The following is a 15,237-nucleotide window of genomic DNA, read 5'->3' as shown; positions in this document are numbered from 1 at the left end:
GTCAGAGCAGGAGCCATATCAAGCTGTGGTATATCTGGAAATGATGCTTTCTATGGTGCATTTGCAAACATTTGTGAGAGTCGTACCAGACATTCCGAATCTCCTGAGAAAGTAGAGGCATTGGTGGGTTTTCTTAACTATAGCATCAGTGTGGAGGGACCAGGACAGGTTGTTGGTGATCTGTTTCTACCCAAAATTAATGACAATACAGCTTTTCCGTGACAGTTTCCATTGCAAGATCCATATCATATATGGTAAGACTTGAACATGCATCCAATTAGAGGTGTCAAATTCCCAGCATGCCTGGTCACTTGGACTCAGATTCAACATGATGCATGTAAACAGTGCCTGGTGATTTAGGTACAACATTTATAACCAGCCCTTTTGAAGAGAAAGGGTTGGGAGTTACAAGATACAAAGAAAGCAGTCAGGGTACCTTAAAGCAAACAGGATTATTTATGGTTCACTTCAATGAAGAAAACACTCCAGTGGCTGTTATTTCTACCAATAGTGAATATTCTTGATACAAACATCTTTAATCATGCCTATATTTCTTCTTACCACAGGGTTGAAAGTCACCGCCATCTCACAAGACATACCAGCTGAAATTTGACCTGGAGGCTTGAATCTAGAATTAAATACAGGAATATACAAGGTGACGAGGAGCTTTATAAGACATCAAACGTACTCCATACTCCAAATCGGCAGTTGTTAAATTCAATAACTAGAAAAGCTTAATTTGGAAAATATATTTGCATAATGGGACGGAACATATGTTCAGGAAAAGGTCAACATGATTAAAGCCAATGGTGATCTAGAGTGTTAACTGATTCAAAACCGACCGATCTTCAAGGTGTTAACTTTCTTTTAGCCTCCAATCAAACTGTTTCCTCTGTGATTATGACAAAAACAAAGCAAAGCAATAATATTACTGATGTAATGATGTACAAAACTGGTTCTACAAACCATCCGAAAAATAATGGGGTTAACTGGCATTGGGAGGTAGCGGGGAAATGTGAATTGGTGACCCACTGGAAATGAGGTGGGTGTGAATCAAATTGTACATTCACGACCACTCATTTTGTATCAACACCCAAGACTAAATTTCACCCTCTCATTTCCTACACCAATCTAACCACTACACCCCAACAAGTCATTGGTAAAAATGCACTAACTGACATAGACAAAATGAATGCAACATACAAATTGAGTAATTTGAGTTTTCTTGGATTTTTCTGCTTTATAGAGGTGATTGAACGTACTTGAATAGATTAAGCGGGGGAGTCACTCTGTCACACGAGGAGGCTGCAAGCCGATACAGATAGGTTGAGGGTGTAGGTAAAAACTTGGTAGATGGAGTGTGTGAGAAAAAGTGAAGTTGTTCATTTTGGCAGGAAGAATAAAAAAGCAGAGTATTACTTAAACGCAGAACAACTGCAGAATTCCAAGGTGCAGAGGGGTCAAGGTGTTCTTGTACATGAATCACAAAACGTTAGTATGCAGGTACAGCAAGTAATTAAGAAGGTTAATGGAATACTATCCTTCGTTATAAGAGGAATTGAACATAAAAGTAAGGATGTTATGCATTATTTATATAGGGCATTGGTGAGACCACATCTCGAATACTGTGTGCACTTTGGTTCTCCTTATTTAAGGAAGGATGTAAATGCGAGACAGGTGGTTCAGAGGAGGTTTATTAGATTGATGCCTGGAATAGGCAGAGTTGAAATCCACATGGGGGCGACAAAAGAAGAGTTCAACATCATGTCGAGCCTGGAATTCATTGAGGTAGAGGCGTAAGGGTATAAAGCTGAGTCCTTTGCTGAGAACAGCACGCTCAGCCTCAGAGAGGCGAAGGTCGAAAGGTATGGTGATCACATGGCTGGGGCTAGAAGAAATGGGGTTGGAGGGATTGGGACTGGTGGAGGGCCTAGGATGGACAGTGGTGTTGATGAGTTGTTGAAGCTTGCGTTCCTTAACATCTGCAAGAAACAGGAAAAGTTTCTTGTTAAGGCGTCGAATGATACAAAGGATGAAATGAAACTGGGGACAGGGACGGCTGGTGATGAAAGAAGAGTTCAACATCATGTGTTATGAGGACGGATTGGGCTTGTTTTCACTGGAGTTTAGAAGAGTGAGGGGTGACTTGATTGAAGTATATAAGATCCCGAACAGTCTTGATAAGATGGATATAGAAAGGATGTTTCCTCTTGTGGGCAGTCCAGAACTAGGGGGTACTGTTTTAAAATTAGTGGTTGCCCTTTTAGACCAGAGATGAGGAGAAATCTTTTCTCTCAGAGGGTAGTGAATGTGTGGAATTCACTACCACAGAAAGTAGTTGAGGCCAAAACAGATTGGATTGCAAATAGCCATTACTATTGCATGCATACAGATGGAACTTTGTATTTTAGTGACTGAAGGAATAACAGATGTGTTGAGTATAGGGCTAACGGGAGGACTTTGAATAGTGTGGAGGAGCAGAGGGATCTAGGTGTATGTGTGCATAGATCCCTGAAAGTTGGGAATCAAGTAGATAAGGTTGTTAAGAAGGCATATGGTGTCTTGGCGTTTATTGGTAGGGGGATTGAATTTAGGAGTCGTAGCATTATGTTGCAACTGTACACAACTCTGGTGCGGCCGCACTTGGAGTACTGTGTGCAGTTCTGGTCCCCACATTACAGGAAGGATGTGGAGGCTTTGGAGAGGGTGCAGAGGAGGTTTACCAGGATGTTGCCTGGTATGGAGGGGAGATCCTATGAGGAGAGGCTGAGGGATTTGGGATTGTTTTCGCTGGAAAGGCGGCGGCTAAGAGGGGATCTTATTGAAACATATAAGATGATTAGAGGTTTAGATAGGGTGGATAGTGATAGCCTTTTTCCTCTGATGGAGAAATCCAGCACGAGGGGGCATGGCTTTAAATTGAGGGGGGGTAGTTATAGAACCGATGTCAGGGGTAGGTTCTTTACCCAGAGGGTGGTGAGGGATTGGAATGCCCTGCCAGCATCAGTAGTAAATGCGTCTAGTTTGGGGGCGTTTAAGAGATCCGTAGATAGGTTCATGGACGAAAAGAAATTGGTTTAGGTTGGAGGGTCACAGTTTTTTTTTTAACTGGTCGGTGCAACATCGTGGGCCGAAGGGCCTGTTCTGCGCTGTAATGTTCTATGTTCTATGTTCTATGAATCAATAGTCGACCACAGCACAGAATAAGACATATGATTTACTCATATTTTCATGAATTAATTTCCATGTTGTATTCTGTGCTGCGACCCACTGTTGATTTGATTGACAAAACATAAAGTACTCTTGCATATATACAGATGGAAATGGTTATTTGAAATCCAATCTATTCTTTGGGCATCTTCCAGCCCAGTGTTTGCACTCTCCCTTCCAGCCTGCTGTCAGGCCTTCCAGAACCCTCTCCCAGTTGAGTGGCAAGGACCATTTCTTCATGGCCTAAGTGTGGGACTCCAGTTTGCCGACAGTCCTCTTCCATTTGCTGGTCAACTGTGTTCACACCAGGTTCAGGAGGGATACTTAAGGGCTCCACACAAATGAGGCACTGGAATTAAAACCTGAACCTCGTGCTACTTGGGTCTCAGCTCACGCTCGCCAACTTCCACCTGAAGTTAAAATCAGGACGATTGTGTCTCTATTCAATTCAACGTGGTTAGCAGCATTTTAAATCTACAACTACAGAGTTTACTTTTCGCAGTCTTTGGATAATGCCATGCTAATTTTATGTAGACTTTGAGGAAATGAGGAAAGATTCAAGTACTATTGAAATTTTATTTTTTTTATCCATTGAATTGTTTGAACAGAATTGCTTGATGCATGATATGACTTATTCAACTGATGAACAGACACTCATAATAATGTTCCTTATGTATCATTTATATCATTAACCAAAGAAAATACAGTTAAAAAAAATACTTTCCTTTCTTTGGCAAAGGTAATTGCAACAGGTGACAAAAAATACATTTTTATTATTTTAATCATGATGCAATCTAATTATTTATTTTCAAATATCTTTTTAATGGTGATTGAATATTATCCTAATTTTCACAAAATACTCACTCAACCTCAATGAAGTCTTTCAAGCAATCACTGATGCCAATTAGCCTGCAGAAAGTGATGCCATATGAAGCATTTATCAGCTTTGCCTTTTGCTTGTATGTTTGCCCAACATCAAAGTTCTAAAAACACAAACAGTTTACAGCATAACATGATTATTACCATTTGACATCAATTAATTTTGTACAGTGAGCTGTAACAGATCAGAGCAAAGTGACTACTTTCAAGTGCCAGAGCTTCAGTTGGACAGTCGAAGGAAAAATCGGGGAAAACTAACTGTAAAAATATAAATGCTGGAATTCTGAAAGTAAAACAGAAGATGCTGGTTGTATATCACTGGTCTATCTGCATTTGTGAAGCAAAAAGAAAGCTCAACTTTCTGGATTTATTCCATCAGCTGCAGAATCAGAGGCAAAAGAAAAAGAAACAGGTAGAATAGTCTAATGACTTTTACACAGTCTTCTCTTGAGTCCATTGACAGTTCCTTATGAGGCTTATTAGATAAACACAGAAAATGTTGGAAAGACTCAGCAGGTCTGGCAGCATCTGTGGAGAGAGGGTGGAATTCTCCCAAGCTCTCACCGGTGGGTTCAATGGGGGGCATGGAGGGGGAGAACATTGTCAGAGGCCCCAAAATTGGTTTCACGCTGGCGTGAATTTGCAGAGGATCCTCCACTGGCACCTGTCATGAGGGGGGGGGGGGGGGGGGGGGGGGGGGGGTGTAAAAACCCAGAGATGCATCAACCTTATTTGCATCCCATTAATGGGATCTAATGAAGCCTCCCTCCCCCACCCCCAATTTTGGCGGCGTGAACCACATTCACAATAACCTGCAGATGTGGGGACACCTGAACAACGCCTGGGGTTCGGGATGGAGGGAGCCCATAACCCTGGAACACCACAGCAGTGGGTTGGAGGTAATTCTGCAGGTGGACCTTCCACATTCAGTGTCCTGGAGCAGTTCCATTTTCCAGCCTCAAAATATTCCTGGAAGTCCCCCTCCTGGTCTCAGAGTGCTCCCAGAGATTTATCAGCATTTTTGGGTAGTCCACATTCTTTCTTCAATAGTAGTTCAGTGACATTAGGCTTCTTTCATATGGCGCCTGGGCACAACAGCGGACTATGCAACATCAGGCCTGCCCCATCATTGAGTATGGCACGAAAAACCCAGGGACATAAATGACAAGGTCAGCGGTGGAGGATTTAATTCTGCCCTGAGTTAATATTTCAAGTCTGTATGACTCTTCTTCAGAGCTGGGTACGACATACAAATTGTAATTCATGAGAAATTTTGCAGATTAACAGATGTTTGTTAATTTCTGGTTATGTGTTAGGAGAAACCAACAGGAAATGAAAATAGTCCTTTTTTTCAGACACTGCAGCGAGATATGTGAAATGCGGTGGATGTATACTATAATCACACACATAAACCCAAAGTTACTATTGTCTAATGCATCAAGAACGTTGGACCACAGGACATAAATTAAAATTAATGAACAATAAATTTAGGATAGATATCAGAGTTATAAATGTTTGGAATAGTCTCCCAAGCAACATAGCACTGATAAATTGGGGTTATCCTAAATACAATTTAATGTCACAATGAGAGAATTAATTGCACTTTGGGGCAAAATTTGCAAGGTTGAGTTGGCTTTTCAGATCTATGACTTCTATAAATCCCTGATCATTGCCTTGCTGGCACAACTTTTTCACAACCTCAACAAGCTCAAGTATCATGATGTTTTGTGCAGCTGTTATTTTGTGAAATGCTCACTGCTATAGCATTTAGTGTTTTAACTGGGAGCATATTCCGTGTAGTCACTAGTCTGTAGAAGAAAACGTTATTTTAATCTAAATATTTTCTCAGGTCATTAATTTTATACTGATGTTCTTTAGTTCTGCACTCAAATTCCAAGTTAAGTAACCTGCCTGTATTGACATTATCTACGAGAATGAGATGCAAAGGGAAAGGCTGTGTAACTCACTGAACCAGCCAAATTACCAGAAAAAAAACAGGAATGTCTGAGAAGTGAAATTAGAAAAGGGAGAATCAGCAGGAGCACAGAGACAGGAACAAGATTACCAGCAGTGAGGAGACATAAACAAAATTAGCAGGGAGTCAAGAAAAGGCAGTCAACACAAACAGGCAAAAAAGCAAAATGAACAGGAGCAGGGAAAGAATTAAGGGCACATTCACTAAGTGGATGCTGAGTTACACACAACACAATATGTTTTCTATTCCCTAATAATTGTTATCTATCGCCTTTATATTACTATAGGGCTAAAATCACTGAAATGCTATTAATCATTAGACACTAAAATACATCTTTATCATAACAGATTTCCAGAAAAAAAGGCTCAACATTAAAATGATTGATCTAACATGACAATGTGCAGCACTGCACAGAACTGCGTTGATCTTGGCAACTAAAGCAAGGTCAGCTCATTGATATAATTTTCTGGCATTGACTTACGATGCGGCAAGTATATCAGACCTCAGTGTTGGGCACCAGCAGTGAGTAAAGGACTGCATGATTCTTTACAGTTGGGGAAGGGGTACTGTATGGAAGGACAGTGGGAAAGGGAATCAGGAGCGCCAGGAGGTGAAGATTAGGAAGTTATTGTTAAAAACATTTTACATTTCAGGGTAGCAGGAAGAATATGCCATGATATTTGCCCCGGGTAAAGCTGTTGGATATCAATGGTTACCTAATGGATAATGTGATTTTGAAGCAAATAAAGGAGGTAGTGGTTAGTTTTTACAGCAGCCAAAATATCAAAGAATGCCATTTATCTTTTGAACAAAGGAGTCTCACCCACAGTTCTTCACATTAATAACCTGTTCCCCGCTTCAGGTTACGTGTAGGAAGATAATGAAGCATAATCTTACTTTCAAACTTGTTGTTAACTAATTTTAAAGAAACAACAACAATTTGAATTGATTATAAGATTCCAACCTGGAAGTGAATTATATCCGGCTTGCTGTAGAAAGGGCAGCCTTTGAATTCCCGACCAGCTGCTACTTGTTTTTGGACAATCCCACTTCTTTGCTTTTCCAGTTGTCGTGCCAAAATCTCTTGTTCCATTTTACTGGTACCTGCTCCTAAACGTTTGCTGACGGTTTCATTCTTAGTGACACAAAAAATTAATCCAATAAATGGAAATAAAAATTGAGCCTATACATACCTCACTCCCTAGCCTTCTTAGGATAGTTTTCAAAATACCCTTAACGACACTAATACATTTTCCATGAATTAATAGAACCACCATAAACGTGATGGAAGGAGTGAGTAGAGGTTGAGATGTTTTGAAAGTGTAAAGAACTGCTTCAGTTACGATGCCTCATTCCTGTACATTAGCTGAAACATATTTATTAAATTAATCAGAGAGCTGAACACAACAGACTTGTCTTGCCAGCATACCTGATATGTATTAATTATTTCAGCAAATATGGTATGCCGGTTTCCGTTTTGAATGGATACCATGCCACAAGTACAAGATCAAAATTAATATGTTGTGAATTGCAGACATGATTTACTTGACCAAACTGAGATGTTTGCTGAATAGTTTGGATAAATGACATCCTACTGTATATAGACATCGGCATGCCACAGCAATAAATCAAAACTCGCATCAGCATCACACGCTGCAGTTAGCAAAATATTTTCCACTTAACTAAAACATCAGCTTTTATTTATATAGCGCCTTTAACACGGTGAAACATCTCACGGCACTTCACAGGAGAATTATCAAACAAACTGATACTAAATCACATATTAGGTACATAATTTAAATTTAATTTTTAAGTATATCCCAAACAAACGGGGGAGAAAATCCAATTACAAGAGAAATGAGGTTGAATTAGAACACTTACAGTGTGGAAGGTCACTTATGCAGATTCCATTGCTGTTGATCTTTTCACTTTAACACAGTTAAAATTGTTTTCACTCTAGAATTTTACTCAACAGCAGGAGTGTGTTATTGTAACCGGTTTAACTCATGACAAATGTAGCATAGGTTATTGTGTAACATTTGCTTTTATCATATTCAACCAGCAATAAATGACAAATAATTAATAGAGAACACTGGTCAACTGGAAAAATAGAACGTTAGTGCTTCCTTTCTACCCCATCAAGTAGTATCAGTATGTTAGGTCACAGAAGCAGCTAGTATAATAATTCATGTGGCATTTCTGCATACTTTACCAAAATCACAAATAGTTCAGCCTGGGCAAAGCAGAGCCTAAAGGCTGCCTTTTACAAACGGACTATTTAAAGAAAAAGGGATCTGTTTAAATTTTATGTCAAAACTATTTACTGTTCTGCTCAGAAAAAGATTACAGGGCTTATTTTAGAGTCTCGAGGAGCAAGTCAGTTAAAAAGGGCAGAACACCAGATTCTTGGACAGAACTTCTCAGGTTGAGCGAATTTCAAAGTATTGTTACTTTTCAGGCGAATCGTTCAGGAAATAACTTTTGCAGAGACAACGGCCACAACAGTGCATAAATCTCATTATTGATTAGACCCAACTTAAAATCAATATGGTTATCTAAGCAAAATAAATTCTGTACTCAATGATAGAATTGATGGGCTGCTTGTCAGTTATTAGTTTAGAACAAAAAGGATTCTGATGTACAAGACCTACCAAAATGTAAATGATTGTCCCTGAATTTTCTCAGACCCTGTCCAATGGAACATTCCACTGTTGATCCTGAGAGGTCAGAAGATGAATATTTTGGGGCAAACAGACATTAACATCTCTGGTGTTTCACCTTCACCTGTCTCACCTTCACACAAACTTCCATCATCTTCTTGCCTTGGGGATAGTCGTGAGGGCGCTCATGTTTCCATCATAACTCTGCCAATATTCCTGTCAATTTTACAGATTTGGGGCCAATTTTCAAGCACTTTTTGTTATTAATTCTTCAAGAATGCAGACTATCTGTCTGGTCAGTCCTCCATTGGTGTGGTAAGCATAGACTCTTGTCGAAGCCGGTACACCTTCACTCACTGTGCAATATAAATGGCCAGTTTCAACTGAAGGGGAACAGCGGTCAGTGGTCCTGATAATCAACCTGTATGACCATGTTATGAACACACCTTCAGTGACCATCAAGTCCCAGAGGGGTCTCAAATCTGCAGCTTCTGGTCCTGAGATAGGGACACTATCACTGTGCCACAATACCTCTCCCTAATACACCCTAGACACATTAAATCAAAGTAAGACAGATGCTTAGTTCTTAATGAATTCAAAATGGAACTATCAAACATAACTCACCTGGTGCTTTCAAGCTTAGTTGTTCTGCTTCCTTTTAATAAATTCAAGCAATTTAATTTAAAAACTGTTAAAATTAATAAAGCTCTTGATATTTTTGATTTAAAGGCCTCATGAACAGTGCTTGTAATTATGCCAGTCAGTCGAAATCAATAAACATCTTCTGAATAGTGAAAACTCTAAACTTCTTATCAGTCACATAATGTCAACAACTAGATGTCACTGATTTCATAATAATGTGCAAAATACGTAAAGTCTCCTCCCTTGACATCTACAATAAACAACTCCAACTATGATTTCAACTGCCCATCCCCCTATCTTTTATCCCCTCCTATTCTACCTTTCACACGAGCAGATAGATGACAACTCCATCAATCTTGTCTTTTGACCATGATGCCATCACCAAACACATCTTTCCCCCCTTTCCCCGTCAGCAATCCACAGGGACTGTTCTCTCCGGGTACCCAGGTCCACTCCTCCATCACACCCAACACCTTCCCCTTTGCCTCCTCATGCAAGGGCCTAACTATTCTTCACACGCTTCACGTGCACCTCCTTTAATCTGGTCTATTGCATTCGCTGCTCCCAATGTGGTCTACTCTACATTGGATAGACCAAACGCAGACTGGGTGACCGCTTTGCAGAGCACCTTCGGTCCATCCACAAGCAGGACCCAGACCACCCTGTCGCTTGCCATTTCAACACACCGCCCTGCTCTCTTGGCCACATGTCCGTTCTTGGCCTGTTGCAATGTTCTAACGCAAACTGGAGGAATAGCACCTGATCTTCCAATAAGTCACTTTACAGCCTTCCAGACTGAACATTGAGTTCAACAACCTCAGAGCATGAACTCTCTCCTCCATCTTCACTTTCACCCCATTTCTATTCATTTTACATTACTTAATTTCAGTTTATCTTATTTATTTATGTACATATTTTTAAATTTTCATTTCTTCCATCGTTTCATTTTCCACCTTTTTAAAATCTCGCTTTCCATCTTCTCCACCTCCCACTACAATCTCTCCTCCCCCCAATTTACTTGGGCTATCTGTTACATTTCTCAGCTTGTCCTTTGACACTCTGCTTACCTTTGTTCTGCCATTTAAATACTCTTAATGGCTGCTATCAGCACCCTTCTTAGCCATGATCACCACCATTGACATTCCCTTTGTCTCTGATATCTTTGTCAATCAACCACTCCCCCACCCCACCACACACCCTAACAGCAACACTAACCTGTCTTCAGCTCTGACGAAGGGTCATCCAGACTCGAAACATTGGCTCTATTCTCTCTCAGTAAGAAGTCTAACAACACCAGGTTAACAGGTTAACATCTGGTGTTGTTAGACTTCTTACTCTGTTTACCCCAGTCCAACGCCGACATCTCCACATCTATTCTCTCTCCACAGATGCTGTCAGACCTGCTGAGAGTTTCCAGCATTTTCTGTTTTTCTTCCTTTTCTCCATGCCAAACAACATCCTTAAATTCCTTTTCCTCCTCTCTCCGCCCCGACTACCAACACCTAGTGCAAAGAGCTTGTGGCTGTCTTGGACTGTTGCTGGGATTATTTGAGGAGCTGCCTTCATCACTGCTTCTTTCTTTTTGCTCACGACCACCTTCTAGCCACACCTTCCTTATGCATTGTCCAGTCACTTTGTAATGTTTTTCCCATTTCTTTTGATTTCCACCCATCTAATATGTTGGATTAAAATTTCTCTTTCTGACCAAGCTTTCAGTCACCTCCTAATTCTCAAATCATAATTCGACATCTATTTCTTTTGTGTCAGCCATGGTTCAGTTGGACATACAACATTTCTGAATAACAACGTTCTGGCTTCAATTCCAGATTTACAAAAATCAAAATAGTGGCCACACACTCCAGCGCCGCCTTTTGAACCACCATCTGCCTGGTTGGGTGGATGGTGAAAGATCCCATGGCACTGTTTCAAAGAAGAGCCAATATTTATCCCTCAATTCTGAAAAATCTGAGGGTCGATAAATCTCCTGGGCCAGATGGGATATATCCTAGGATTCTTTGGGAGGCAAGGGATGAGATTGCAGAGCCTTTGGCTTTGATCTTTGGGTCCTCACTGTCCACGAGGATAGTGCTAGAGGACTGGAGAGTGGCGAATGTTGTTCCTCTGTTCAAGAAAGGAAATAGGAATGACCCTGGTAATTATAGGCCAGTTAGTCTTACTTCGGTGGTCGGTAAGTTAATGGAAAAGATCCCTCAGGACCTTTATGACCATTTGGAAAGAAGCAGCTTAATCCCGGATAGTCAACATGGATTCGTGAAGGGTAAGTCTTGCCTCACAAATTTGATTGAATTCTTTGAGGAGGTAACTTGGTGTGTAGATGAAGATAGAGCAGTTGATGTTGTATACATGGATTTTAGTAAGGCGTTTGATAAGGTTCCCCATGGTTGGCTCATGAAGAAAGTAAGGAGGTGTGGAATAGAGGGAGATTTGGCTGATTGATTAGTAACTGGCTATCTCATAGAAGACAGAGGGTGGTGGTGGATGGAAAATTTTCAGACTGGAGACCAGTTACCAGCGGTGTACCACAGGGATCAGTGTTGGGTCCTCTGCTATTTGTGATTTTTATCAATGACTTGGAGGAGGGGGCTGAAGGGTGGGTCAGTAAATTTGCTGATGACACCAGGATTGGTGGAGTAGTGGATGAGATGGAGGGCTGTTGTAGGCTGCAAAGAGACATTGATAGGATGCAGAGCTGGGCCGCAAAATGGCAGATGGAGTTTAACCCTGATAAGTGCGAGGTGATTCATTTTGGTAGAACAAATTTGAATGCGGATTACAGGGTCAATGGCAGGGTTCTGAGGAATGTGGAGGAACAGAGAGATCTTGGGGTTCATATCCACAGATCTCTGAAGGTTGCCACTCAAGTGGATAGAGCCGTGAAGAAGGCCTATAGTGTGTTAGCGCTTATTAACAGCGGGTTTGAGTTTAAGAGCCGTGGGGTTGTGCTGTAACTGTACAAGACCTTGGTGAGACCATATTTGGAATATTGTGTGCAGTTCTGGTCACCTCACTATAAGGATGTGGAAGCATTGGAGAGAGTGCAAAGGAGATTTACCAGGATGCTGCCTGGTTTGGAGGATAGGTCTTATGAGGAAAGGTTGAGGGAGCTAGGGCTTTTCTCTTTAGAGCGGAGGAGGATGAGAGGCAACTTAATAGAGTGGACATTCAGAGACTATTTCCTCGGGTGGATGTAGCTGTTACTAGGGGGCATAACTATAAGGTTCATGGTGGGAGATACAGGAAGGATGTCCGAGGTAGGTTCTTTACTCAGAGAGTGGTTGGGGTGTGGAATAGACTGCCTGCTGTGATAGTGGAGTCGGACACTTTATGAACTTTCAAGCGGTTATTGGATAGGCACATGGAGCACACCAGAATGATAGGGAGTGGGATAGCGTGATCTTGGTTTCGGACAAAGCTCGGCACAACATCGAGGGCTGAAGGGCCTGTACTGTGCTGTACTGTTCTATTACTATGTCAAAAAATAGATTATCTGTCCGTTATCACATTGCTGCTTTTGTGAATTTACTGAGCACAAATTGATTGCTGCATTTCCTACATTACAATCATGAATTCACTTCAAAAAATACTTTGTTGGCTCGAAAGTGTTTGATTTGATTTGATTTATTGTCACATGTATTAACATACAGTGAAAAGTATTGTTTCTTGCGCGCTCTCCAGACAAAGCTTACCATTCATAGAGAAGGAAACGAGAGGGTGCAGAATGTAGCGTTACAGTCATAGCTAGGGTGTAGAGAAAGATCAACTTAAAGCAAAGTAAGTCCATTCAAAAGTCTGATAGCAGCAGGGAAGAAGCTGTTCTTGAGTCGATCAGACTTCTGTATCTTTTTCCCAACGAAAGAAGGTGGAAGAGAGAATGTCTGGGGTGCGTGGGGTCCTTAATTATGCTGGCTGCTTTCCCCAGGCAGCGGGAAGTGTAGACAGAGTCAATGGATGGGAGGCTGGTTTGTGTGATGGATTGGGCTACATTCACAATCTTTTGTAAGTGTTTTGACACATCCAGTGGTTGTGAAAAGCGCTCTAGACCCAGCACCTTCTAAACTCAGGATTATTACCATCAAGAAGGACAAGAGCAGCAGATATGTGGGAAACCACCACCACCTGCATGTTCCCCTCCACGCCATTCATCATCCTGACTTGGAAATATATTGCTGTTCCTTCACTGTCATTGGGTCAAAATGCTGGAACTCTGTCCCTAACCGCACTGTGGATGCACCTACACCACATGACTGCAGCGGTTCAAGAAGGCAGCTCACCACCATCTTCTCAAGGGGCAATTAAGAATGGACAATAAATGCTGATCAATCCAGTAATGCCCACATCCCATAAATTAAAAAAAATGCAAGTTTTTCTTTTCTTTATTTTGAACTTGTGAAGTGCCTTGGGGCACCTCTCTGTTAAAAATGACTTTTTGCCATAGTTGAGCTTGTTGAGCACATTTTGTTGGCATTTGGAGCTTTCCTCAGGCTGTACAGTGAAAACTCAGGAGTCTTTCAGAACATTAGAAATTTAATTTTAACTTTCGATATAGATTTATTTTCTGAACATAAATAAGAAATTACATTCACAGCCCATGGAGCATCCAATTATCGACACAAGCCTAACAGTCAATGCCCTCTTAATAACAGTCATGGCTACTGAACACATTCCTGTCTCCCAATCTCATATTACCTTCAAGATTGGTACTGCTCATAACATGACATTCTCAGAGTGACAGGCAGATTCAGAAGGATTGTTTCTTCTAATGGCATAATATTTAATCTATTAATCTATATTAATATTAATCTATTCAAGCTATGTTTAAAACTATTGGGTCAATATATCAGTTTCCATGCTGGGGTCCAAAGTTAGCCTGTGAGGCACAGAACACACAACGAAACAACATTAGAACATAGAACAGTACAGCACAGAACAGGCCCTTCGGCCCTCAATGTTGTGCCGAGCTTTGTCCAAAACCAAGATCAAGCTATCCCACTCCCTATCATTCTGGTGTGCTCCATGTGCCTATCCAATAACCGCTTGAAAGTTCCTAAAGTGTCTGACTCCACTATCACAGCAGGCAGTCCATTCCACACCCCAACCACTCTCTGAGTAAAGAACCTATCTCGGACATTCCTCCTATACTTCCCACCATGAATCTTATAGTTATGCCCCCGAGTAACAGCTACATCCACCCGAGGAAATAGTCTCTGAATGTCCACTCTATCTATCCCCCTCATCATCTTATAAACCTCTATTAAGTCGCCTCTCATCCTCCTCCGCTCTAAAGTGAAAAGCCCTAGCTCCCTCAACCTTTCCTCATAAGACCTACCCTCCAAACCAGGCAGCATCCTGGTAAATCTCCTTTGCACTCTCTCCAATGCTTCCACATCCTTCTTATAGTGAGGTGGCCAGAACTGCACACAATATTCCAAATGTGGTCTCACCAAGGTCCTGTACAGTTGCAGCATAACCCCACGGCTCTTAAACTCAAATCCCCTGTTAATAAACGCTAACACACTATAGGCCTTCTTCACGGCTCTATCCACTTGAGTGGATAATAACCTCATTGTTATTCAGGACACCTCACTCTATGGGCTTCTTCTGTTCTCATTCCTGTTTCCAACAGGTCTCGACTGGCAGGTAAGTCACAAGGATGTCCTTACACAGGCCTAGGGGTAATATTACATTCAGGTCCAGAACTACATGCAAGTGGAAGGGCCGCAATAGCTTCAGGTGGGTGCCATTGGTGTCTGCAGTTTAAAATTGCAATCATCAAGATGATGGCAGGAAGCAAGTCTCCTGCTTCATATTCGTGTGCCCCACCCCGCTGGTGAGGGAAGTTAAAACGACTGT

The 15,237-nt window shown here is 41.4% G+C and overlaps 1 protein-coding gene across 1 annotated transcript in view; it reads right to left on the bottom strand.

Moving 5' to 3' along the window:
- Positions 1 to 15,237, bottom strand: part of cfap74 (cilia and flagella associated protein 74) — a 216,799-nt gene that overhangs the window by 89,315 nt on the left and 112,247 nt on the right. The window contains 3 exon segments of the mRNA XM_078239710.1: positions 562 to 628; positions 4,075 to 4,193; positions 7,029 to 7,199. Of these exon segments, the coding sequence (XP_078095836.1) occupies positions 562 to 628; positions 4,075 to 4,193; positions 7,029 to 7,199 (357 nt within the window).

This window comes from Mustelus asterias, chromosome 22, assembly GCF_964213995.1.
Source record: "Mustelus asterias chromosome 22, sMusAst1.hap1.1, whole genome shotgun sequence".
In the NCBI taxonomy this organism is placed as follows: domain Eukaryota; kingdom Metazoa; phylum Chordata; class Chondrichthyes; order Carcharhiniformes; family Triakidae; genus Mustelus; species Mustelus asterias.
Note: the sequence above shows the minus strand (reverse complement) of the source record. Positions and strands in the feature narration are given on the sequence as shown.